This window comes from Pogoniulus pusillus, chromosome 22, assembly GCF_015220805.1.
Source record: "Pogoniulus pusillus isolate bPogPus1 chromosome 22, bPogPus1.pri, whole genome shotgun sequence".
NCBI lineage: Eukaryota > Metazoa > Chordata > Aves > Piciformes > Lybiidae > Pogoniulus > Pogoniulus pusillus.
The window spans coordinates 10,399,733-10,424,737 of record NC_087285.1 but is presented as its reverse complement, the minus strand read 5'-3'; the positions used below and the strand labels follow the sequence as shown (position 1 = coordinate 10,424,737).

The window sequence follows — 25,005 nt, the reverse complement described above, 5'->3', positions numbered from 1 at the left end:
GAGGCTCTGGAATGGGTTGCCCAGAGAAGTTGTGGAGGCTCCAAGCCTAGCATTGTTGAAAGCCAGGTTGGATGAGACCTTGAGCAAACTGGTCAAGTGGAAAGTGTCCCTGCCCATGGCACAGGGTTGGAACTAGATGATCTCTAAGGTTCCTTCCAACCCCAAAAGTCCTATGATTCTCTGACTTCCATCTTTCCCTTCTCCTCTTCCTCCTCTGATATGTTTTTTTTTCTGCTGTCATCTTCGTATTTATTGATTTGTAGTTCTGTTAATTATTGGTTTTGGTGAAGCATGAAATTATTGTGCAGTGCTGGTAGTAGCAGAGACTGTTGGTGAGCAGTTCCGTGTGGGAGATCAGGGTCTGGATTACTGTTGAAGGGTTACACTGGCAGCAGAGTAATTTTGCTTACTTTTCAAAGCAGCAGAATTATATTAGAAATGAGGGCATTGAGGCACTGGAACAGGTTGCCCAGAGCAGCTGTGAATGCTCCAAGCTTGAAAGTGTTCAAAGCCAGGTTGGATGGGACACTGAGCAGTCAATGTCAAGTTTTCATTGAAGTGTGAAGATCCTGGCTTCTGCCTTACTGTTTTTCTGCTGCCTCTTTTTTGAGGGAAACAAGGATAGGACTTTTGATGAGGGCTTGCATTGCTAGGATGAGGGGCAGTGGCTTTGAGCTGGAAAAGGAGATGTAAACCAGAGTTCAGGAAGATGTTCTTTATAGTGAGGGTGCTGAGACACTGGAACAGGTTGCCCAGGGAGGTTGTGAATGCCCTCTCCCTGGAGGTGTTCAAGGTTAGGTGAGGCCTTGATCAGCCTGGTCTAGTGGAGAGGCGTCCCTGCCCATGGTAGGGGGGGTTGGAACTAGAAGATCTTTGAGGTCACTTCGACCCAAACCGTTGTGTGATTCTAGATGACGTTTCTAATCGACATGTATTTATAGCTTCGTGACTCAGTTTGTGCAACCATTACACTGCAGCTTTTAAAATGTCTCTTCTGTGACTCTTGCAATCTAATTTTTTTCTGCATTTCTTAGAGCACCACTAATATTTTTCCATGTACTTTTGGAGTCCACCTTCCAGATGTCTCTTGACTTCTTTCCTAGCAACAGCGTTTTGGCAGCCTGTGCCTTGCAGCCCTGTGATTGACACAAGCACTCGTGTTCAGGAGAGCAGAACCATGCCCGTAGCTCATGCTGAGATCATTAATGGAACAAATCCTGCTTAATATTTTAAGTCCAGTTGCTCTGGTACCACATTAACAAGGTGCTGTGACAAGGAGTAAAAAGCTTTCCTGAGCCTTGCAGATTCTGTGGGATGAGCTAAAATGCTGTGGGCTGCTCTAAGCTCATGGGTCAGTTCTAAACCCAAAATATTTCTGCTTGAGATAGAGGATTTGGCAAGAGTTCTGCTGGCCTGTGGGATTCAGTGTGCTAGTGAATAAAGTTAGTATGTGAATGGAGCTCTAATTAAGATAATTAACCTGGACTCAGTACTAGTGAGACCACACCTGGAGCACTGTGACCAGTTTTGAGCACCACAGTTTAAGAAGGACATTGAGGTGCTGGAGTGAGTCCAGAGAAGGGTGACAAAGCTGGTGAAGGGTCTGGAGATGAGGAGGTCTGGTGAGAAGAGGATGAGGGAATGGAGGTCGTTGAGTCTGGAGAAGAGAAGGCTGAGAAGAAACTTGACTGCTCTCTGTAGTGAGGGTGGTGAGACAGCAGAACAGGTTGCTCAGGGAGGTTCTGGATGCCCCTTTGCTGCAGCTGTTCAAGGCCAGGTTGGATGAGGCCTTGAGCAGCCTGCTCTAGTTGAAGGTGTCCCTGCCCATGGCAGGGGGTTGGAACTGCATGATATTTAAGGTTCCTCCCAGCCCAAACCATTCCATGATTCCGTGCCCAATACAATGCATAAAGAAAAAAGCCATTAGGGAATATCTTTTGAGTGTGATTCCTGCAGACCCTACCCTTGCAGGTAAGACCTTTTCTTCTGGCTGCTCTGCTGGAGCATTGTCATAAATGTAAAAGTTTAGAAGGCAGAATTGAATTATTTTATTCTGGTCATAAATACTGCAGGGCTGTAGTGCATTTGAAATCCCCAGAGCTCTTGCTAAGGTTGCAGCTGCACCATCAATTACCATTTATCCATTCCAGAAAGCTTTGCCTGTGCCCTTGAAACCTTGACATTCTGGAGAGGGTCCAGGGGGAAAAAGAGTCTGGTGGCTCCCTTCCGTTAATGTTCCTCCTCTCGCTGCTCTGCAGGCTCTGAAATGGTAGCAGATGCCATTTTGGAGCAGAAGGTTTTGGTGCCAGTGGCACTGGAGCTTTTGAAGGCTCCTCCAGGTCTACACAGCTCTGCTGTGTCTCAGAAATCATAGAATGGCTTAGTTTGGAAGGGATCTCGGAGATTACCTACTCCAGCCCTGTTGCCATAGGCAGGGACAGCTCTCAGCTCAAGGCATGGTCCAGCCTGGCCCTAAACACCTGCAGGGAGAAGGCATCCAAACCCACTCTGAGTAGCCTGTTCCAGAGGGTTTTCTGCAGAACCTCCCTGTTAGGTGGGTTTGTGGCTGTCTCAGGCAGTCAGCAGGAATGCTGGAGTCTGCATCCCAGGACACCTTATGATATGGGTAGACCTCTGGCTGGCTGTTGCCCGCTGATGGCAGCTAAGCTCTGTGTGTGTGTCTGCTCAGAGTTTGCCAGCAGGCCTGGAGGAGAGCAGATTTAGACAGGAGATTGGGAGGAAATTTGTTACAGTGAGGTGGGTGAGATTCTGGCACAGGTTGCCCAGGGAGGGTGGGAATGGCCCCTCCCTGGAGGTGTTCAAGGCCAGGTTGGATGAGACCTTGAACAGCCTGGTCTGGTGGAAGATGTCGCTGCCCCTGGCAGGGGGTTGGAACTAGATGATTTCCAAGGTCCCTTCCACCCCAGCCATTCCATGTATCTGAAGAGCTTGCTTCTCACCACCTCATGCCAAGTTTCAGTCTTTTTAAAGACTTGATGTGGCCCTGCTGGCAGGGGGGGGGGTTGGACAAGATGACCTTTGAGGGTCCCTTCCAACCTGATGTGACCTGTGTAGCTATAAACTTCAGTGGGTACGTTTCAAGAGCCAGAAGAGCCCAGTGTAACCAGGGCTTCAGATTCATAGGGTCACAGAATGGCTTGGGTTGGAAGGGACCTTAAAGATCATCTAGTTCCAACGCTCCTGCCGTGGGCAGGGAGACCTTCCACAGACCATGTGAGGACAAATAGAGAACTTTACTCAGTCTTCTTGATAACCAAAGCATCAGATCTCAGATCCTCAAAAACAAAACCAAGAAGGTTCTCAGCACAGTGCATCTCTGAAGTGATTTTTCAGTTGACAAACACACTTTTATCTTCACACCGTGACAAAAAGTGGAGTCTGAGCCACCTCGGCTTGGGTTTTGCTCCTGCTTGGGCTGAAAAACTGCCTAAGAGAGGATGAAAAACAATTAATATTTTCTCTAGTTACTGAAGTAATGAGCAAGCAATTCCAAAAATGTAATCAGTTGGTTGTATGCAGCTGAGTGTTTACATTATTCTCATGGCTGGAAGATAAGAAGGAGGCCCAGATGGCAATGACATTGAAAATCATTTCTTTACAGTGAGTTTGGTGACACACAGATAACTGACTGGCTTCTGCAAAGGCTGAGGTGGCTTCAGCTGCAGAGCAGCACCTAATGGTGTGCAGCGTTTTGTGCTCTATATCATGCAGAGTGGAAGCAACTCCTGTTTGGGAAGCAATAGATGCCAAGGAGGAGGGAAATGAATAGACTTTCTCCTCTGCTTTAAACTTAAATAATAAATAGAGTCAATTTTGGAGCTGTTTCTTCCCACCCTAGACACTCTGCATCCATTTCTCTCCCTGGAGGTGGCAGTTGGACGTGAACAGCATTTTCTCCAGGTTTTTAGGAGACAGAACAAGTTGTTTCTGTAATTTATAACAGCACCAGGGAATACCTTAGCTGGATGGATGAAAAACCCTTGGACTGTACATTTCCTCTCAACTTTTCAGCAGGGTGGATGTGTTTTACAGGTGAATATTGCTACAGCTCATGCTGCTCTTTGCCTTCAGCCCCACAGATTTCATAGAGATATGGACTGATCTGCAGAAGGGAGATGGTGTCACCTCCAACAAGTGACAGAGGCACTGTCCTCGTGGTTATTCCTGTTACAATTCCCAAAGGAAATTCATAAAGTAACAGAATGGTTTGGGTTGGAAGGGACCTTTAAGACCCTCTGGTTCTGACTCCTTGGGCAGGACTGATGGGCAGGGACACCTTCTACTATCCCAGGTTGCCCAAGGGCCCATCCAGCCTGGCCTTGAACACCTCCAGAGAGGGGGCATCTCCAGCCTACCTGGGCAACCTGTTCCAGTGTCTCACCACCCTTACTGTAAAGAAATTCTTCCTAGTTCCCAGTCTAAATCTGCCCTCTTCCAGCTTTGATCCCTTGCCCTTCATTCTCACCTTGCAAGCCTTTGTGTCAAGTCCCATCCTTGCTTCCCTCAGTAAGGATGCAGCAGCAGAAGCCAGGATACAGAAATACAGAATCATAGAACAGACAAATCAAGTCACCTTGTGCCATCCAAACTCTTGATGCTTTGCTGGGTAACAAAGGAAGTGTTTGACATCTTCCTAATTTCTGGTCTAAGTCAACTAAATTTCCCAGATGCTCCTTCCCCTTTTACTGTACCTTGCAGCCATTTTGCTTGCATGAAGTTAATTTTTGAGCTCTGAACCAAGTTCTCTCCTTACACAGGTGTGACTTGCTGGAGGTGCTAACTTAATTTGTGTTTTATAAACAAAATGTAGCCTTCCACAGAAGTCTGCTAGGGCAGATTCACAGAATGCATCAGGTTGGAAGGGAGCCTCAAAGGTCATCTTGTCCAACCCCCCTCTGCGGTCAGCAGGGACACCTCCACCTAGAGCAGGCTGCCCAGGGCCACAGCGAGTCTCATCTTGAATGTCTCCAGGGATGGGGCCTTAACCACATCCCTAGGCAACCTGTTCCAGTGTCTCACCACCACCCTCATTGTGAAGGACTTTTCTCCTGATGTCCAACCTACGTCTCTCCTAATCCAGTTTCAAACCATTGCCCCTCATCCTGTCACCACAGGCCCTTCTTAACAGTGCCTCTGCAGCCTTCCTGTAGGTCCCCATCACATACTGAAATGCAGTTATAAAGAAGGGGGGTAAAACAGCTGGGGACATATCATGCCCTGGCAGAGGGGTTGGACTAGATGATTTTCCAAGGTCCCTTCCAGCCCCTAGCATTCTATGATTCTGTGATGATCAGGTTAATCGCCCAGAGCTTTTCTGTGTGGTAAAAAGTCCCAGTCTGTAGCTTGTCACTAAATCATAGAATCATAGAATCAACCAGGTTGGAAGAGACCTCCAAGATCATCCAGTCCAACCTATCCCCCAGCCCTATCCAGTCAACTAGACCATGGCACTATGACTGATGGAGGGAGTGGAACAGGTCCCTTATGAGGCAAGGCTGAGGGAGCTGGGGCTCTTTAGCTGGAAGGAGAGCAGCCTGAGGCATGACCTCATTCATGGTGTTAAAGATGTGAAGGGCAGTGTCAGGAGGATGTGGCCAGGCTCTGCTAGTGATGTCCAATGATAGGCAAGGAGCAAGGGGTGCAAGCTGCAGCAGAGGAGGTCTCACCTCAACATAAAGGAGAGCTTTTTCATTGTGAAGTTGACAGAGCCCTGGAGCAGGCTGCCCAGAGAGGTTGTGGAGCCTCCTTCTCTGGAGGCTTTCAAAACCCACCTGGATGCCTTCCTGTGTGACCTGCCCTAGGTGATCCTTCACTCACAGGGGGTTAGGCTGCATGATCTCCAGAGATCCCTTCCTGTCCTTAACAGAGTGTGATTCTGTGGTTTGAGTTGCTGCAAGTGTTCACTCCTTCATTATTTCACTGGATATTTCGTTTGCTTCGTTTGGTCATCTGAAGTAAGAGGAATTTGTGCATTGTACACAGACTGTTGCAGCGTTAGGAGGCAGCCTGCAGGTGCTGTGCTGCCATGGGGTGGCCTTTAATTCTCACAGTGAAGCCAGAAGAGAGAGGAAAATGCAGATGTGTTTTGCACCAAGAGACGGTGATGCTGGGAGAGGGTTCCCTCAGAGGGGCAAAGACCTTCGCTCTGCCCCATCTTTCTCCGCAGACACTGATAACCGAGCGCAGGGCTGTGAGTTGGCTGAGCACCCCATTCTGCTCTCCTGCCTGTGAGGCCCTCCCCAGAAAAACAGGAGCTGCTGCGATGGGCAGACGTGGCCCCCTGGGCTTGGCCACCAGCCTCTTGCCAGGAGGACAACGTGACCTGCGGTGGATGGGGACCCCGAGAAGGGAAACCTTCACACCACCATAAACGTTACCACACCTGCTTTAGTCAAGGTTGAACCTTGAGCCTGGATTGGGAATCTCTGGTGAATGATTAACCCAGAAGTGGCTTTGGTTAAACAACCTGATTTCTGCAGAGCTTGGGGTGGCAGTGGCTGCATCTTCATTAAGCCTTGCATTTCTGCCCCCCTCCTCCTTAAGTTTCCTTGACTGGAAAGAATAAATGTGTCTGTACAAGTGAATTGCATTAGATTATGTGTAAAGAATTTCTGAGGGGAGGTGGGAGTGGAGCTCTGTACCCTTAAACAAACAACTCCTTGCCTCCCCAGATCAGATTTCATTGGAAGTTTTCAACGTTTTCAGCCCTTAAAATTTGGATTTTTTTTTCTTCTTTTCATAGAATTATTTCAGTTGGAAAAGACCTCTAAGGTTGTCTTCTCTGGTCTCTGCCTCTTGGCTTCCTAATAAACTCTGATGAATGTCCAATTAGATTCTTGGGATTTGGTTTTCTGGGAGAGTTGGTTTCATTATTACTATTGTTATTGTTTCTGAGTATAATTCTCCTCCCTCACCTCTCCCTTAAGAGGTGCTGGTTGTCTTTTACTGCCCATAACTTAAGAAGTTGAAGATCTGTATGCAAATATGTCCTGGGCTCCATCAAGAGGAGTGTGGTCAGCAGGGCAGGAGAGGTAGTTCGGCCCTTTTTCTCTGCTCTGATGAGAGCCCACTTCCAATACTGCCTCCAGTTCTTGTCTCCCCATCATAAGAAGGACACAGAGCCATTGGAGCAATTCCTGAGGAGCACCACAAAGATGAGCCAAGGGCTGAAATACCTCTGCTGTGCGGACAAGCTGAGGGAGCTGGGGTTGCTCAGACAGAAGAGGAGGCTCAAAGGGGACCTTAGAGCTGCCTTTCAGTACCTGAAGGGATTCTAGAGGAAGGCTGGAGAGGGACTTTTCATGAGGGTGTGTAGTGACAAGACAAGGAGGAATGGTTTGGAGCTGAGGGAGACTAGGGTTAGGCTGGGTTTTAGGAAGGAGTTCTTCAGTACAAGGGTGGTGAGACTGTGGAATAGGCTGCCCAGAGCGGTTGTGGATGCCTGCTCCCTGGGGAGAGGGGGCTGTTCAAGGCCAGATTGGGTAAGACCTTGAACAAGTGAGCCTAGCTGAGAGGTGCCCCTGCCCATGGCAGGGGGGCTGGAGTAGATGCTCTCTGAGGTGTCTCCCAACCTGAGCCATTCTGTGGAGCCTCAGGGCAGTCTGTGTAGCTCCTGGGGGGTCCTCCCGTGCCACGGCACCTCCGGTTCTCCATGTTTTGTGGCGGGCAGCGTGCTCCATGCAGCCAGGGCCCGCCAGTGGCTGGCAGCTCTCCACAGTTAGTAAATACTGGCCTTATCTGATAAAGCCAGGCTGGAAGAGATAGGCCAGGAGCCCAGATTAAACTGCTGGCTACTGCTTTATTAATTAATGTAATAATTTGTGTTTAGTGTTGTAAGTCACTTAGTCTGCTTTCATAGCATCCCAGACGGGTTTGTTTTGAAGGGACCTTAAAGCTCATCTGCGGTGTTGACACCAGATTGCTGAACACAACAGGGTCATAGAATTGTAGAATGGTTTAGGTTGGAAGGGACCTTAGAGGTCATCCAGTTCCACCCCCCTTCTGTGGGCATGGATGCCTCTCAGCTAGACTTGGTTGCTCGAGGTCTCGTCCAGCCTGGCCTTGAACACCTCCAGGGAGGGGGCATCTGCAGCCTCCCCGGGCAACCTGTTCCAGTGTCTCACCACCTTCATACTGAAGAACTTCTTCCTAAGATCCAATCTAAACCTACTCTCCCTCAGCTTCAGACCAGGCTCACAGGATGTCAGGGGTTGGAAGGGACCCAAGGAGAGCATCCAGTCCAACCCCCCTGCTGGAGCAGGACAATCCTATCTAACACAGATCACAGAGGAACACATCCAGACAGGCCTTGAAAGGCTACAGAGAAGGAGACCCCTCAACCCCTCTAGGGAGCCTGTTCCAGTGCTCTGTGACCCTTACAGTAAAGGAGTTCCCCCTTGTGTTGAGACAGAACCTCTTTTGCTGCAACTTACACCCGTTGCTTCTTATCCTATCCCAGGGAGCAGTGAGCAAAGCCTGCCCCCTGCTCCTGGCAGCCTTTAGATACTTAGCAAATCCCCTCTAAGCCTTCTCTTCTCCAGACTAAGAAGCCCCAAGTCCCTCAGCCTCTCGTAAGCCATGCCCTCCTGTCCCCTAATCATCCTTGTGGCCCTCCACTGGACCTTCTCCAGCAGATCTCTGTCCCTCATAAACTGGGGGGAGGATAGTCTCAGGATAGTTTCTCCTGGTGTTTTTCCTGTGTCAGTGCATTTTTGGTGCCGCCGGCACAGAAAATGAGCCCTGTTTAAAAATTCAAGGTGGTTGCAGTGTTTGAGTGGAGGGTGTTTGGCTGTGCCACAGTTCCTGTGACAGCTGGGGGATGTTGCTTTGCAAAGGGTTTTGTCAGAAAGCTGTAAGGGAGCAGGGGTTCCAGTTTTGTATCCAGATGAGCTGCCTTTAAAACTCTGCGCAGAAAAAACGTTTCAGTCTTTTCCTGCCTTCAGTCGTTTTCATGCGAGGAAGTTCTCATTGTCAGCCTGGAGTAGAGAAGGCTTCAGGGAGACCTAATGGTGGCCTTCCACTACCTGAAGAGAGCCTACAAGAAGGCTGCAGAGGAACTGTTTATAAAGGCCTGAAGTGACAGGACAAAAGGCGATGGTTTGAAATCAGAGAAGAGGAGGTTTAGACTGGATGTGAGGAATAAGTTCTCTACCGTGGGGGAGATGGAACACTGCAACAGGTTGCCCAGGGAGGTGATTGAGGCCCCATCCCTGGAGATGTTCAAGGGCAGGCTGAATGAGGCCTTGGGCAACCTGGTCTAGTGGAAGGTGTCCCTGCCCATGGCAGGGGTGTTGGGACTGGATGGTCTTTAAGGTCCCTCCCAACCCAAACCATTCTGTGAGTCTGGGAACCACACGCAGGGGCAGAATTTGAGTCCTGAGTGTCACCGATGGTGTCGGGTTGGAAGGGACCCTCAGAGGTCATCTTGTCCAACCCCACTGCAGTCACCAGAGACACTTCCCTAACCACGCAGGTTCTCGTCCTGCAAATCCATATCCATTAGCTTCATCAGAGGAGATGGGGCCCTGCAAAGCAGAGCTCCCACCCTCCAGTGCTCATTCCTCGAGCGCCTGGGCGCAGACATGCTGGGTAGAAGTGAGGCTGAGCCTGTAATTAAAGATGCATGTTTGTAAGGGCAGCAAATGTGACCGGCTTGAATTACCTTCTGCCGTTACGTGGCTGCCGAGTGCTAGATTGTGCAACCTTGGCATTTTGTGAGAGCTTTTTTGCTCTTTAAAGGAAGACAAATTAATTAGGGAGCAGAGAAAAGCCATCCTATGGATCATAAACAGGATTGCGGTCTAGCGGCGGCTGCTGCTTCACTTGACAGACAGCTAATGGTGGTTGGCAGCCTCTGGAGAAGGATTGAGTAGTAGTTCTGCAGCATTTCACAAGTGTGTTCTGAACACAAAGGAATGATGTGATGGATTTGAGCTCTTCTCCAAGTTCTGAGAAGAAGGTAGGCTTTTTTCCTTCTCTTTCTCCTCAAGGTCACCTCATTTTACTTCATTCCAAATGCCAACCTTTCTTATTGAAGCCTTCACCCTAACCTTCTTCTGGTCGTAACCTTCTCTTCTTCCCACAGCTATTCATAGATTTATGGAATGGTTTGGGTTGGAAGGGACCTTAAAGATTATCAGAATTCCAAACCCCCTGCCATAGGCAGGGAAACCTCCCACTAGAGCAGATTGCTCAAGGCCTCATCCAGCCTGGCCTTGAACACCTCCAGGGAGGGGCATCCACAGCCTTCTTGGGCAGCCTGTTCCAGTGCCTCATCACCCTCACTCTAAAGAATTTCATCCTAATATCCAGTCTAAATCTCCCCTCTATCAGCTCAAAACTATTGCCCCTCATCCTAGTACTACAAGCCCTTGTAAAAATTCCTCCCCTGGTTTTCTTGTAGACCCCTTTCAGGTACTGATCTTAACCTTCTCCCTTCCTGCAACTATTCCAGCATGTTCAAGCTGCTGCTGTGTTCTTGCCTCTTTTCTGCTCAGCCCTCTCTGCTCTAGCTCAGATACAGGTCACATTCTGCCCTACTCCCATCAGGTTCTGTGTTTTGGGAAGGTTTACATGTGCCTTAGGTCTTTGTCTCTCTCTGGCATCTCCACTTTCTCTAACACAAGTCATTGCCACTTTTCTCTGCCCTCTGGTTCCATATTTGTCAAAGTGTGGGCTTCATTGACACATTTATTCTGGTTTAGCTTTCATCCTGCTCTATTTGAGTAGTAGGATTCCCACTCCTTGTGTCTGCTTTTATTATCTACCTCCCTTGAGGTACCAGCAAACAATGACAGCGCAAGTCCTTGGCATCACTGGACAAAGCACTTCTCCATTGCTTTCTGGTGATGGGGCAGATGGAGGTGACCTGATCAACAACAAAACCCTCCTAGGTGTTGGAGTGTTCCAGTTTGGAGTAGAATTTTAAGGGGTTTGTGAATGTTTGGGAGCTATGGGTTTTTTGAAATGTGAGACTCAATCTGGTCAGACCCTCTTGAGGAGAGGAGAAGGAATTTTCCATGCAAAAGCCAGCCCACATGCAAATGTAAAGCCCACATCAGGGAGCGTGGATGTTCTGGAGAGTTTCCAGGAAAGGCACCAAAGTCTTGGGGAGAAGCAAAAAACCAAAGTGTGATTTCTCTCTCTTCATCTGGGGAAGTGGCTGGAACCCTGTTGGAAATGTTCTGTGAAAATCTCTTGAAGTGATGCATGAAGTCTAAAAATCTCGTTTTGAAAGATGGAAAGTTGGTGAAAGTCAGCTCAACAAACCGAGCCTTGTAAGAGGAGGAGCTGGAGGAGCCTTGGAGTGGGGATGGGTCAGGTTTGGGCTCTTGTGTTTACATGTGCTGGATAGGATTACCCCTGAACTTTGGCACAGCCGCTCTTGGCTCAGCCCTTCTGATTAGAAGCAGCTTGAAGGTGATTACGAGGGATTGTTTATTGTTCTAACAACGATGGGGTTTGTTCAAGAACCAGCCCTGCAGTTGTAGATGGCCTCTGTGTTTACACAGGAAAGCCTCATCCTGAAGTTTGCAATTGGTATTCTTTTTTGTGGGGTGAAATGATCATTAATTGCTGTGAAAATCCAGAAGCCCTGCCATGTGAGGGACAGGCTGAGAGAGCTGGGGCTGTTCCGCCTTGAGAAGAGGAGGCTCCAAGGAGACCTCAGAGCAGCCTTCCAGTACCTGAAGTGGGCTACAGGAGTACTGGGGAGGGACATTTGACAAAGACTTGTAGTGATAGGGTGAGTGGCGATGGCTTTGAGCTGGAAGAGGGGGGATTGAGACTGGAGATTAGGAAGAAGTTGTTCAGAGAGAGAATAGTGAGACACTGGCACAGGTTGCCCAGGGAGGCTGTAGTTTCCCCCTCCCTGGAGGTGCTCAAGGCCAGGTTGGATGAGACCTTAAGCAACCAAATCTAGTGGGAGATGTCCTTACACATGACAGGGGGGTTAGAACTAGAAGGTCCCTTCCAACCCCAACCATTCCATCACTTGGTGACGATTCTGTGATGTAATACCTTCTATTTCTTTGTGCCTTTCAAAGTCTGTCTGAGTTCCTTAGTCTGGGGTTTTACCCCTTGAGGAAGGTACATGTTCCTTCTTGTACCCATGGATCAGTACATGAAGTGTGGCTGCCAGGATAATGGAGACTCCCTTTTTTCTAGGAGTTTCATGGAAAAGACAAGGGGTGATGGGGGCAAGTTACTCCTGGGGGGATTCCCATTGGACTCCAGCAGAAAATGTTTCTCCGTGTGAACAGTTGGACATGGAATCATCTCCCTACACCAGTGGTGGAGTCCCCTTACACTGCACAGTTTTAAGACTCAGTTTGACAGGGTGCTGAGCCAGCTCATTTCAGCTCTCCTGCTACCTAGAAAGGTTGGACCAGATGATCCTTGGGGTCCCTTCCAGCCTGTCATTCCATCACTTAATTTGCAGAGTTTTGTGCATATCCTAGTAGAAAACTCAGTGATGGTACTGGAAGCAAAGCCCTTGCCCAGCTCAGTGCTGAGAATGTGAGAGTAATGAAACCAATATGGACTGAGAGCGTGTTTTAAGAATCAATTCTAAAAGATTTAAAGGATTTTAGGATAATTGTGTAAGAAACTTGGCTTGGGAGATGTGTGAGAGAAGTAATCCTGACCTGGTCAAACAGGCTGTGAAAATTCCATACAGCTTTGCTTATGTTTTACAGACTTCATTTTCTTTAACTCTTTCAGAGTCTGGTGAGCTTTGTGCACAGAGCTCCAGTTCTGTTTTGAGGATGAGGACAATCCATGTCTTGCAATTGGGAATGTTATGTGTGCCATTATCTGACAAATCCTCACCCAGAGTACTCCTCTGCTTTTCTGTAGCCCCGGAATGAGATCGGATGTCAGCTCTTCTCCGTCCACAACCTCAGCGACAACGGGACCACCTCCCAAGCTCTGCCTGGTTTGCTCAGACGAGGCCTCTGGCTGCCATTATGGGGTTCTCACCTGTGGCAGCTGCAAAGTCTTCTTCAAAAGAGCTGTAGAAGGTAAGGCATCTTTGGGTGAATTAGCAGTTTGAAAACATCAAGTCCGCATACGTACCATCCACAGTCCAAAGTAGGTCTCTTGAGTCATACTGGAACCCATGATTTTGAATCATAGAATGGCATAGGTTGGAAGGGACCTCTGACATCTCTAGGCACCCTTAAGACAAGTCCCTCTCCAGCCTTCCTCCAGGTATTAGAAGACAGCTGTAAGACCTCCCCCCAGAGTTTTGTCATCTCCAGGCTGAACAACCCCAGCTACCTCAGCCTGTCTTCATAGCAGAAGTGCTCCAGCCCTTGGATTGTCTTTGTGGCTCTCTTCAGGATGCACTCCAACAGCTCCATGTTCTTCTTACAGAGGGGACACCATTTGCTGGAATCCTACTCTAAAATCCCATCCATTCTATCACTGACATTTTCCTGATGTTGAAATGGTAATGAAGGCCATCTAAGTATCCTCTTAGGTTTGTATTCTGATAGCAACATAATATTTGGGTTGTGTTCCAAGCCAGATTGAACAGAGCCTTGACCAACCTGGTCTGGTCAAGTTTTAGATGATGCACAGCCTGGCTGTAAGTAGATGTACCTGAAACACCTCTTTTGTTATCCATAAGTCATAAAGAATTAGGGTGGACCAGAATGATTGGATGCTTTTGGCTGTTTAAGGATTATGGGGGTTTATATTCAGTTTTTTATTTAAGTATAAAGGTCCTGGCTTCTGTCTTACTCCTTTTCTAGTTCTTCTTTATTGAGGGAAGCAAGGATGGGACTTTATACAAGGGCTTGTAGGGCTAGGACAAGGGGAAATGGATTGAAGCTGGAAGAGAAGAGGTTTAGACTGGCAATTAGGAAGAAGTGCTTGACAGTGAGAGCGGTGAGACAATGAAACAGGTTATCCAGGGAGGTTGTGGATGCTCCCTCTCTGGGGATGTTCAGTGCCCAGTTGGATGAGACTTTGAGCAACCTGGTCTACTAAAAAGTGTCCCTGCCCTGGCAAGGAGTTGGAACTAGATAATTTTGAAGGTCCCTTCCAACCCAACCCATTCCATGACTCTGTGATAATGGTGCATTATCTGCAGCATCCATTCCATTTGCATTTAGCAAATGCTCCCATTTTCTCCCACTGCAAAAGGATCTATTGTTGTCTTAGCTTTTTTTTTGTTTCTTTTTTCCTCTCACTGTTGTTTTTGTTTCTTTGTCCTATTTATATCCAGACAGTTGTTTATGTGTGTTACATTTGTAAAGTTTCTATTTTAGCTGGTTTGTGTAGAAAACCAAACAGTAAATCTGCTGTGTGTCAAGGCAGGGGAGTTGGGCAGGTTTTGCTAGAAGCAATATTGGTTAAATTCCATCTCCATGTGTGTTCTTTGCAGGGTATATAGGTAGTAGGAACATGTGTGTGGGTTTAGGTCATGGAGATCATAAAAGGATTGAGGCTGTTCAGCCTGGAGAAGGGAAGGCTCCAGAGAGACCTTAGAGCTGTGTTTCAGTATCTGAAGGGGACCTACAGGTAGGCTGGGGAGGGAATGTTTAGAAGGGCCTGTGGTGATAGGATGAGGGGCAATGGTTTGAAACTGGAGCAGGGCAGATTTAGGTTGGACATCAGGAGGAAGTTCTTTACAATGAGGCTGTTGAAATACTGGAACAGGTTGCCTAGGGATGTGGTTAAAGTCCCATCCCTGGAGACATTCAAGATGAGACTTGCTGTGGCCCTGGGCAGCCTGCTCTAGTTGGAGGTGTCCCTGCTGAGCACAGGGTGGGTTGGACAAGATGACCTTTGAGGCTCCCTTCCAATCTGATGCATTCTGTGAACCTGTGAGATTTCTCTGTAATCATGTGAAGAAAATCCTTCTGGAAAATAGGGGTGATGGAAAGCTACACCTGAAGATGTGCAATAAGTAATCTGTGCTCTTAGGAGCACTTAGGCAGCCATTTAATAATGACCTGGGTTCCAGCTCAGTGTCTGACACTTCAGTATCAGAGATGCAGAAGAGCTGAGAGCATGTCTTCAGAGTTTATGGAAGGGCAGCAACTCCTCTGTTCTGGAATTGTGGCCTTTTAGTTACAGCCATACAGGAATGGAGGAGGGCTCTGGAGTGCAGGTCTGGTGAGGAGAGGATGGAGGAGCTGGGATTTTTCAGCCTGCAGAAGAGGAGGCTGAGAGGATACCTCATTGCTCTCTACAGCAACCTAGAGGAGGTTGGGGTGAGCTTGGGGGTTGGTCTATTCTGCCTAGTATCAGGTGATGGAACAAGAGGAAATGGACTCAAGTTGTGTCATGGCAGGTTTAGGTTGCACATGAGGAACAATTTGTTTGCTGCAAGAGTGGTCAGGCACTGGGAGAGGCTGCCCAGGGAGGTGGTGGAGTCAACATCCCTGGAGGTGTTTGGTAAACCTGCGGGCATGGTTTAATGGCTCTGGCGGTGTTGTGTCGATGGTTGGACTGGATGATCTTAGAGGGCTTTTCCAACCTTACTGATGCTATGATTCTGTGATTGTTCATGAAGCTGTTGCTGGGTGCTTAGAAGTGACCCAAACCATCTCCATTTGCTAATGTTTGTGCACGCTGGGGTCCAGGCAGAAGAAGGAAGGCTGCTGTGACCAAGGCAAGCCACCATTCGCTCCTACAGCACTTTCCCCCAGTTCCCAGCTTGCTGGATGCAGTTGGGAGCTCAGCGGAACTGCAGAGCCTCTCGGAGGGGTTGGAAAAGTCAAGTTCACATTTCAGTCTTTGCAAGTCACAGGGGAAGGATGTCACTTGTGTGGGAAGCTGAAGCTGTTTGTGAAGGATAACAAGAGCCAGTGTGAGCTGCAGTGAAAAGTACAGACCTGCTTGGGCTCTTCATGACTCCCAACTGGTCGTAACTGGAGTTGCAGTCCTATTTAGAGCCAGGCTTTTCATGTGAAGCAAGTAATCATGGAATAGATTCATTGAATGGTTGGGATTGAAAGGGACCTTAAAGGTCACCGACTTCCAAGCCCTCTGCCATGAGCAGAGACACCTCCCATTAGACCAGTTTGGTCAACACCTCATCCAACCTGGCCCTCTGTGGAGGGGTCATCCACAACCTTCCTGGGCAGCCTGTTCCAGTGTCTCACCACCCTCACTCTAAAGAATTTCTGCCTAATCTCCAGTCTAAATCTCCTCTCTTCCAGCTCAAAGTCATTGCCCCTCATCCTGTCACCACAGGCCCTTGTCAGAAGTCCCTCCCCAGTTTTCTTGCAGCTACAAGTACAGGAAGGCTGCTCTAAGGCCTCCCTGAAGTGTTACCTTCTCCAGACTGAACAGCCAGAACTGTCTCAGCCAGTCCCTATACAGGAGGCTCTCCAGCCCTCTGATCATCTTCCTGGCCTCCTCTGAAACTTCTCCAACAGTTCCATGTTGGTTTTGTTCTGTAGGCACCAGAACTGAACACAGTGCTCCAGGCAGGGTCTCACCACAGTAGAGGGGCAGAATCAGCTCCCTCATCCTGTTGGTCACACTGCTTTTGGTGCAGCCCAGGACACAAGATCTAAATCTTTGATTGCTATCAGATCAGTGTCTGTCTCTCAGAAGAGGCATTATGTGCCAGCTGGATGTATCTGATAGCGATAGGTTTGCCCATCCTCAAGATCAACCAAATCAGAAAAGTACTGATGCAAGAAGAAATCAACCCAGTGATGCCTCCAGACTGATGGCACTGCTTGCCACGTCGTAGGTCATCTGTATCAGTGTTAAAAATATAAGTGAAAAACTGCAATCAGTTCCTCAAGGCTTTGTTTTTTATTGTCCCACAGATTAGCCCAACCTTAATCCTTCCAATTTGACATGGTGGAGATTTTTCAGGAGCCCTTCCAGGATCTCCTAGTTCTAGTATTCACTTTAAGGAACAAATAATTCCCTTTTGTCTCTTCTAGCCATATTTCTTATTAGGAACATATGTCATGAGAATTTGTTTCTGCAGTATCCTTTCCACTAGTAGCTGCCAGGCACCTGTCAGTGTACAGATCAAGCTGACTCTGCACGTTGGTTACCCAGCCCTCAGCCTGCAGCCCTTTTTTGTACCTTCACACACGGGTGCTGTGCTGGAAATAAGCACAGAAACTGAAAGTAGCAGTACATAGAAAACCAATGTAAAATGTGTGTCCTTCAGCAAAGAGAAGAGCTCCAGAGGAGAAGAGGATGATGCACGCTGATATGCCATCCTTCATGTCAGTGGGGCCTTCTTCAGGAGCCCAGAGTGCCCAAAGCCATCTTGTTCCACTTGTTATTTCTGTGGTGCTTCAAAGGCCTCCTGATTCAGCTTCTCCCATCCCAGAACCAACTCCCTTCACCTCCCAGCATCTTATCCCCAGCCTGCTGCCAACCCAGATCTTCACCACTCCTCCCCACCTCCGCTTCCTCGCCTTACTTCTGATCCTCACACCTCCCCTCCACACGTACCCCCAGCACCTCTGCCTCCTGCTCTGCTCCAGATTGTTGTTGCCCTTCAGCATTTTTAATTGTGTTTCCCCAAGTCCTCTGTGTGCAGTTTCTAACCTGTTTACACTCTGGTGTGCCCAAGTGGGCCAAGACTCCTTTGGCCTCCCAGTGCTTCAGAGCCTCAGGCACTGACTTGTGCTATGAGCACTGCAACACTGAGAGTGCCCAACTTCTCTGTGAGGAGTATCCTGCCTTAAATCCCCTTGGAAGCAGCTCTCTTTGCTCACTAACAGTTTTACCTGTGCATTGTTGATGAAGTATCCTTGAGTTTTGAGAGGCAGAGATAACTGAAGTCCTTCCTTGTGCTGCTGGCACATTTCTGGGCAACACTCAGATGTGAACTACATCATAGAATTGTAGAATAGTAGAAGTTGGAAGAGACCTCCACGGATGAAGTCCAACCCCACTGCCAGAGCAGGATCACCTAGGGCAGGCCACACAGGAACATGTCCAGACAGATCTGGAGAACAGGTCTGATGAGGAGCAGCTAAAGGAACTGGAATTCTTTAGCCTGGAGAAGAGAGGAGGCTGAGGGGAGAATTCATTGCTCTCTACAACTCCTTGAAAGGAGGTTGTAGTGAGCTGGGGGTTGGTCTCTTCTTCCTAGTATCAAGTGGTAGAAGGAGAGGAAATGGCCTGAAATTGTGCTGGAGGAGGCTGAGGTTGCACATGAGGAGCAATTTCTTTGCTACAGGAGTGATCAGATATTGGAACAGGCTACACAGGGTGGTGGTGAAGTCCCCATCCCTGGAGCTGTTCAAGAACTGTGTGGCCACGGCACTTGGGGACATGGTTTAGTGGCCATGGTGTTGGGTAGATGGTTGGACTGGATGATCATAGAGGACTTCTCCAACCCAAACAGTTCACCAGTTCTCTGGATACTGATCTTGTTTTCACAAGACAGTAAGTGCAGCTAGTGAAGATGCTCTCTAGTGCCCAGGTCCTTAGCAGTGCTGAGGGAGTGACTTCCTCTGCTGCTCTGATGGTGGAGCTTACAGCTGTTTGTGTCTGTGTGACCACAGGGCAGCACAACTACCTGTGTGCGGGGAGGAACGACTGCATCATCGACAAGATCCGCAGGAAAAACTGCCCGGCCTGTCGCTACCGCAAGTGTCTCCAGGCTGGCATGAACCTTGAAGGTAACTTCACACTTTGATCTACCAGTCCTAGACAATAAAGGTCCTGCTGCTTGTGAAGCTGAAGCAATTATTTGAGCAGCAGTTCAGTATGTTGAAAGTGATGCATTTATTGGGGGGGGGGTTTGAATGCAGAGCAAGGGGGTTTAGGGCTAAAATTTCTCCTGGCCTTTCCTCTCCATACTCAGTGGCTCTGTCCTCGGTGTGTTCAGCACAAGTGAGTCATCCACACAAAACAGGGTTGTTTTTTATTCCTGTCAGCACACATATCTTGTTGCTTTCTCACTGAATCTGAGACAGCAGAACTTCAGAAGAGCTCCTGTTGGGAAGCATTATGCCTGCTCCTCTGTACCTGGGGAGCAACCTGGCACTGAAACCACCAAGCAGAGGGAAAGCCCAGGGAAACAGATCTAAAGTTGAAGAGGGAGTGATTCATAGAATCCCACAATGGTCTGAGCTGGAAGGGACAGCAAAGATCATCTAGTTCCACCCCCGCTTCCGTGGGCAGGGGCAGCTTGCACTAGATCAGGTTGCCTAAGGCTCCATCCAGCTTGGCCTTGAACACCTCTAGGGAGGGGGCATCCACAACCTCCCTGGGCAACCTGTTCCAGTATCTCACCACTCCCACTGTCAAGAATGTCTTCCCAATCTGCAGCCTAAATCTCCCCTTTCCCAGCTCAAAGCCGTTGCCCCTCATCCTGTCACTACAAGCCCTTGCCAAAAGTCCCTCCCCAGCTTTTTATTAGGCTCCTTTCAGATACTGATGCCTCCAGACTAAAGGAAATTGGTTTTGTTCACATTGTGAATTCTGTTTAAAACATCTAGCAGAATCTCTAGAAAAGATAGGTTAAACAAATACATCCAGAGCTGCCGGTGCATGTTACCTGCTGCATTCTGGGTGCCTCATAGGAACCTGAAGGCAACATCAACGAAAGACTTAGCAGCAGTTGCAAAATGGCATCAAACATTTTTATTAGTGTCAGCTGTGTTTTATGCTTGATCATTGTTTTTCTCCTTGAGCTGTAGAGATGGATACCAGTACTTGCTGGGGTAGTTAACATGGTCATGCCTTCAAAAACAAAATGGTCGAGTGAAAATGTTAGAAGTGTGTTTGACAGGTACAAATACAAAGAAAGCTTTTATTTCAGTCAGGGATAATATCCTTGAGTGAAATGTGGGTCCTGAGAAAAGCTGGGGAGGGACTTTTGACAAGGGCTTGTAGCACTAGGATGAGGGGCAGTGGCTTTGAGCTGGAAGAGGGGAGCCTTTCCGTGCCTGACCTTGAATACCTCCAGGGATGTGGCTTCAACTACCTCCCTGGGCAACCTGTGTTTCACCACCCTCATGGTAAAGAATTTGTTCCTAACATTCAATCTGAATCTTCTCTAATTTCAAACCACTGCTCCTAGTTCTGTCACTATAGACCTTTCTAAACAGTCCCTCTGCAGCCTTCTTTTAGGCCCCCTTCAGTTCCTGGAAGGCTGCTATTAGGTCTCCCTGGAGCCTTCTCTACTCCAGGCTGAGCAACCCCAGCTTCCTCAGCCTGTCTTCTCAGGAGAGGTTCTCCAAGTCTCTGATCATCTTCCAGCAGGTCCACGTCCTCCTTGTGTTGAGGGCTTCAGATCTGGACACAGCTCTGCAGATGAGGTCTCACCAGAGTGGAGCAGAGGGGCAGAATCACCTCTCTCAGTCTTCTGGCCACATTGCTTTTGATGCAGCTCTACATGCCATCGGCCTTCTGGGCTGCAAGTGCACATAAATAAAGCTTCTTGTTATGGATATTGCTCTAATAGTAAATATTTCCATTCCAGCACCAAGTCATGTGAGCTCTTTTTCAAGTAGATACCAATGTGGCTATGTCAGGCTGTGGGATGTGTTCTTGGAGCCGCCTTTTGCACCAATGAAAATGGAATGAGGTCGGACACTCGCCGCTTTCCACAGGCAGCTTGGAGCCCTTCCAGCTATAGTTTGTTTGCCTGAAGTTTGGCAAAGAGAATCCTAGAAAAGAGGGACTTTGTGGAGGGTGGATATTGTTATATAAGTTGTTGGGAAGAGGAGGGGGGGACTGAGAGGGAAAAGGGAGCTAGAAACCGAGCGGTGCAAAAATGGGAGAGCTCGAGGTAGAGCAAAGCAGTGAAAAACACCCATGGAAAGGATGATTTATCAGATCTGAACAGATGGTGAATTGGTCCTACAGAAGGACTGGGAGAAAGGAAAACTGAAAGACAGCATAAAGTGCAGGAGAGAATAAGATGTTGTTCCTTTTATCTTGCCATAGAACCATAGGGGTTTGAAGGATCACTGAGTCCACTGCCCTGCTAAAGCAGTATCACCTAGGGCAGGACAGACAGATGGGTCTTGAAAGTCTCTAGAGAAGGAGACTCCACAACCTCTGGGCAGAAAGAAATGTCTCCTCGTGTTGAGGTGGAACCTCCTATGTTCGAGCTTGTACTCACTGTTCCTTGTCCTGTCACTGCACACCACTGAGAAGAGCCTGGCACCTGCTTCTTCACACCTATCCCTCTGATATTTATAGACATTGGTAAGATTCCCTCTCAGTCTTTCTTCATAGGGGAGATGTTCAAGTCCCTTCATCATCCTCCTAGCCCCTGTTGGACCCTCTCAGGAGGTCCCTGTCTCTCTTGAATTGGGGAGCCCAATACTAGATACAATATTCCAGGTGTGGTCTGAGCAGGGCGGAGTTTTGGGGTCAGTTCAGGTATGCCTGCTGCTTAAGAGTTAAATTTGCATACAAATTAGGCAGCAGTTTCTTTTCTGTAAGTCATCAGGTGGCTCCTCAGTACATAAACAATGGTTAGAAGCAGCCACTTCATGACTAGCAGGAGATCAAAACATCCTTGCACCTCACCCCGAAGGCTCCTTTCACCTGACCTTACTTGCCAGGAGGCTTCTTCCATGCTCTCATGAGATCACACCTGCAGTACTGTGTCCAGTTCTGGTGAAACAGGCTGAGCAACCCCAGCTCTCCCACCCTGGCCCCATAAGGGACGTGCTCGAGCCCCCTGATCATCTGCATGGCCTCCTCTGGACCCACTCCATGTCCTTCATGTGCTGGGGGTCCCAGAGCTGGATGCAGCACTGCAGGCGAGGTCTTACCAGAGCAGATCAGAGGGGCAGAGTCACCTCTCTCCATCTGCTGGCTTTACTGCTTTTGATGTAGCCTAGTATGACACTGGCTTTGAGCTGCAAGTGCCCATTGGTGGCTCATGTCCAGCTTCTCCTCCACCAGCACCCTCAAGTCTTTTTCCACAGGGCTGCTTTCTATCACCTCATCCCCCAGCCTGTATGGACAATGAGGACTGATCTGACCCAGCTGCAGGACCCTGCACTTGCTATTGTTCAACCTTATGAGGCTCACCTGGGCCCACCTCTCTATCTTGTCCAGGCCTTTCTGAATGCCATTCTATCCCTCTAGCGTATCAAGAGCACCACTCATCATGGTGTCACTGCAAATTTGGTGATGGTGCACTTGGTCCTGTTGTCTGTAGCACTAAACCAATATGAAACAGTGCTGGCCCCAGCACAGACCCTGAGAGATACCACTGGTCACCAGTCTCCATCTGGACTTCAAGCCAGAAAGACTGTCTGGTACATTCATACCTTTAGCCATTCTTGACACCCTTGTCTGCCACGTCTGTGTCTCTGTTGCCTGTTTTTTTGGACACAGGGGACTGGAGAAACATAAAAGCCTAAAGCTGCAGGTAGCAGAGATTTATTCAGTAGAATGAGGCTGTTTTGTGCCTTCATTTCTTTGAGTTCTCATTTCCGCTCCCATCGTTAATTGACCCTCAGCATTCTTGGCACTCTTTCTCCTTCTGATGTCTTTGAACAAAAGAGTTATTGTTGAGTTTTTAAGCTTGTAAAAAATCATCTCCTAATTTTTTTCAGCCTTTCATGCTGCATTTCATAGTTAAACTCTTGGCAGTTTATAGGGTTGGGGTTTTTTCTGCTGTTCTTCATTTATGTATTCATTGCAGTTTTTCCAAGGCTCTCTTTCTTCCTCTCTCCCTCTGTGCCCTGCTGTGGACCTGCAGTGGACCTGCAGTGGGTTGTGGCATTGCAAATCCCATTTTAGGGGTGAGGTGCATGGTCTCTGTGTCTGTCTGGCATTTGGTCCTCAGGAGGCTGGTAGGAAGGTTTCACCACCTCCCAGGATGGTGAAGCATGGAGGATGAGGAGAGAACTTCTGGCTCTCTGCAACCACCTCCTCTTCTCGAGGCTGAACATATCCAGGTCACTCAGCTGCTCCTCACCAGCCTCTTCTTGAGACCCTTCACCAGCTTTGTTGCTTTTCTCTGGACCCATTCCAGCACCTCAAGGGCCCAAAACTGAACCCAGTATTCAAAGTATGGCCTCTCCAGTGCTGAGTAAAATGAGAAACGTGCTTTGGGGAAGAGAAGAGAAAAATAGTTTTACAAGTAGGACTTGCCCAATGTTAACAAAGAGAAGAGAATTTGTTTGGTGTCCAAGAACTGATTTGGGGTGTGTGTGTATGAAATCTTAGAGCAATGGAGCTGGTGGAAGGTCTGGAGAACAGGTCTGGTGAGGAGCAGCTGAGGGAACTGGGGTTGTCTAGTCTGGAGAAGAGGAGGGTGAGGAGAGACCTAGCACTCTATAACTGTAACTCCCTGGAAGGACGTTGCAGTAAGATGGGAATTGGTCTCTTGTCCCTAGTGTCAGGTGATAGAATGAGAGCAAATGGCCTGAAATTGTGCCAGGGTAGATTTAGGTTGGACTTGAGGAGCAATTTCCGTGCTGCAAGAGTGGTCAGGCATTGGAATAGGCTGCCCAGGGAGGTGGTGGAGTCCCCATCCCTGGAGCTGTTCAAGGACTGTGTGGACATTAGTGGCCATAGTGCTGTTGGGTTGATGGTTGGACTGGATGATCTTAGAGGTCTTCTCCAACCCAGACACCTGCTGTGATGCACAGACTGCCAGCCTCCTGGGCAGGAAACGTGTGTGGTACAAAAGAGAACCTGCACGGCCTTGCTGGGTGCCAGACTGCACAGGCTTGGCAGCGAGGGGGAGGCTTTGTTTGCTTCTTTTTAATAGAATATGCTTTTTTTTTTTTGCCATGGGTTATCTTCTGTGATTTGCCCTGAGGAGCTGGCTTAAAATCTGGTGGTATTTTATAGCTGAGAAGAAGTGGTAAAGAAATCCATTATCTCAACCTTTCTTTGTGGTGTTGGTGAGTTATGACTGTAGGTCTGAGCCAGGTCTGGTAGCACAGCCTCATAAAAATTGTTGCATAATCCATTCTCTTATCAGATAGGTTTCTTTTGTTTCTCATTTTACTAGAACCTCTGGGCTGGAAATGCTCCATACCAGGTGTCTGCTTTAAGCTGAAGGCATCTGCATAGGTGTCCAACTAACTCCTTTGTTTTGGATGATGGGGCTGGAAAAAAAAAAAGCCAGAATGTTGGGAAGGTTTGAGAGCAACCATTTAAGAAGAACTTTTTTATCTTGAGGGTTAGGAGACACTGGAACAGGCTGTTTGAGAGGTGGTAGATGCCCCATCCATGGCAAGGTTCAGTGTGTTGGAAGGGGCTCTGAGCAACCTGATGTGGTTATGGATGTCCTCGATGATTGCAGTGGTGCAGTGGGGTTGCACTAGATGACCTCTACAGGTCACTTCCAATCCAAAATATTCTGTGATACTATGATTTCAAAATTCAGAAGAGAATAACAAGAAGCCCTTTGGAAGCTGCAGATGGCATTTACTGTTCCCACATGACAGTCCTGGCAGCCATGGCCGTTGGGAAACTGCAGTTTATACAAAGCCCAGGAAGGATTTTGTCTCTTTAGCACTTTCTGAAGGCTCTGTCCTCACCAGAGGGAGAAACAGGGTCAGCATGAGGGATTTTATGAGCTGCCAAGCTGCAGAGGCGGTGCATTTCTGATGATTCTGTTAGACAATGAGTTATCCATGACCCAGCAATGTGCCCTTCTGGCCAAGAAGTCCAAGGTCTCCTGTGGTACATTAAGAAGAGTGTGGCCAGCAGGTTGAAGGAGGTTCTCTTCCCTCTCTGCTCTGCCCTGGTGAGGCCACATATGGAGTCCTGGGTCCAGTTCTGGGCTCCCCAGTTCAATAGGGACAGGGAGAGTGTCCAACACATGCTACAAGGCTGATGAATGGACATCTGCCTGGTGAGGAAAGGCTGAGAGCCCTGTGGCTGTTCAGCCTGGAGAAAAGAAGGCCGAGAGAGAATCTTACTGAAGTTCATTAGTGTCTGAAGGGTGGGTGTCAGGAAGGGGCCAGGCTCTTTCAGTGGTGTCCTGTGATAGGACAAGGGGCAATGGGCACAAACTGGTGCCCAGGAGGTTCCATGTCAACATGAGGAGAAACTACT

At 48.4% G+C, this 25,005-nt stretch overlaps 1 protein-coding gene across 2 annotated transcripts in view; it reads left to right on the top strand.

Annotated features, from left to right (window-relative positions):
* The window catches only part of NR3C1 (nuclear receptor subfamily 3 group C member 1), an 84,773-nt gene that overhangs the window by 39,658 nt on the left and 20,110 nt on the right, over positions 1 to 25,005 (top strand). For both annotated transcript variants that reach the window (XM_064161682.1, XM_064161681.1), the window contains exons 3-4: positions 12,877 to 13,040; positions 18,522 to 18,638. In XM_064161682.1, the coding sequence (XP_064017752.1) occupies positions 12,877 to 13,040; positions 18,522 to 18,638 (281 nt within the window). The remainder of the gene's footprint in view (positions 1 to 12,876; positions 13,041 to 18,521; positions 18,639 to 25,005) is intronic.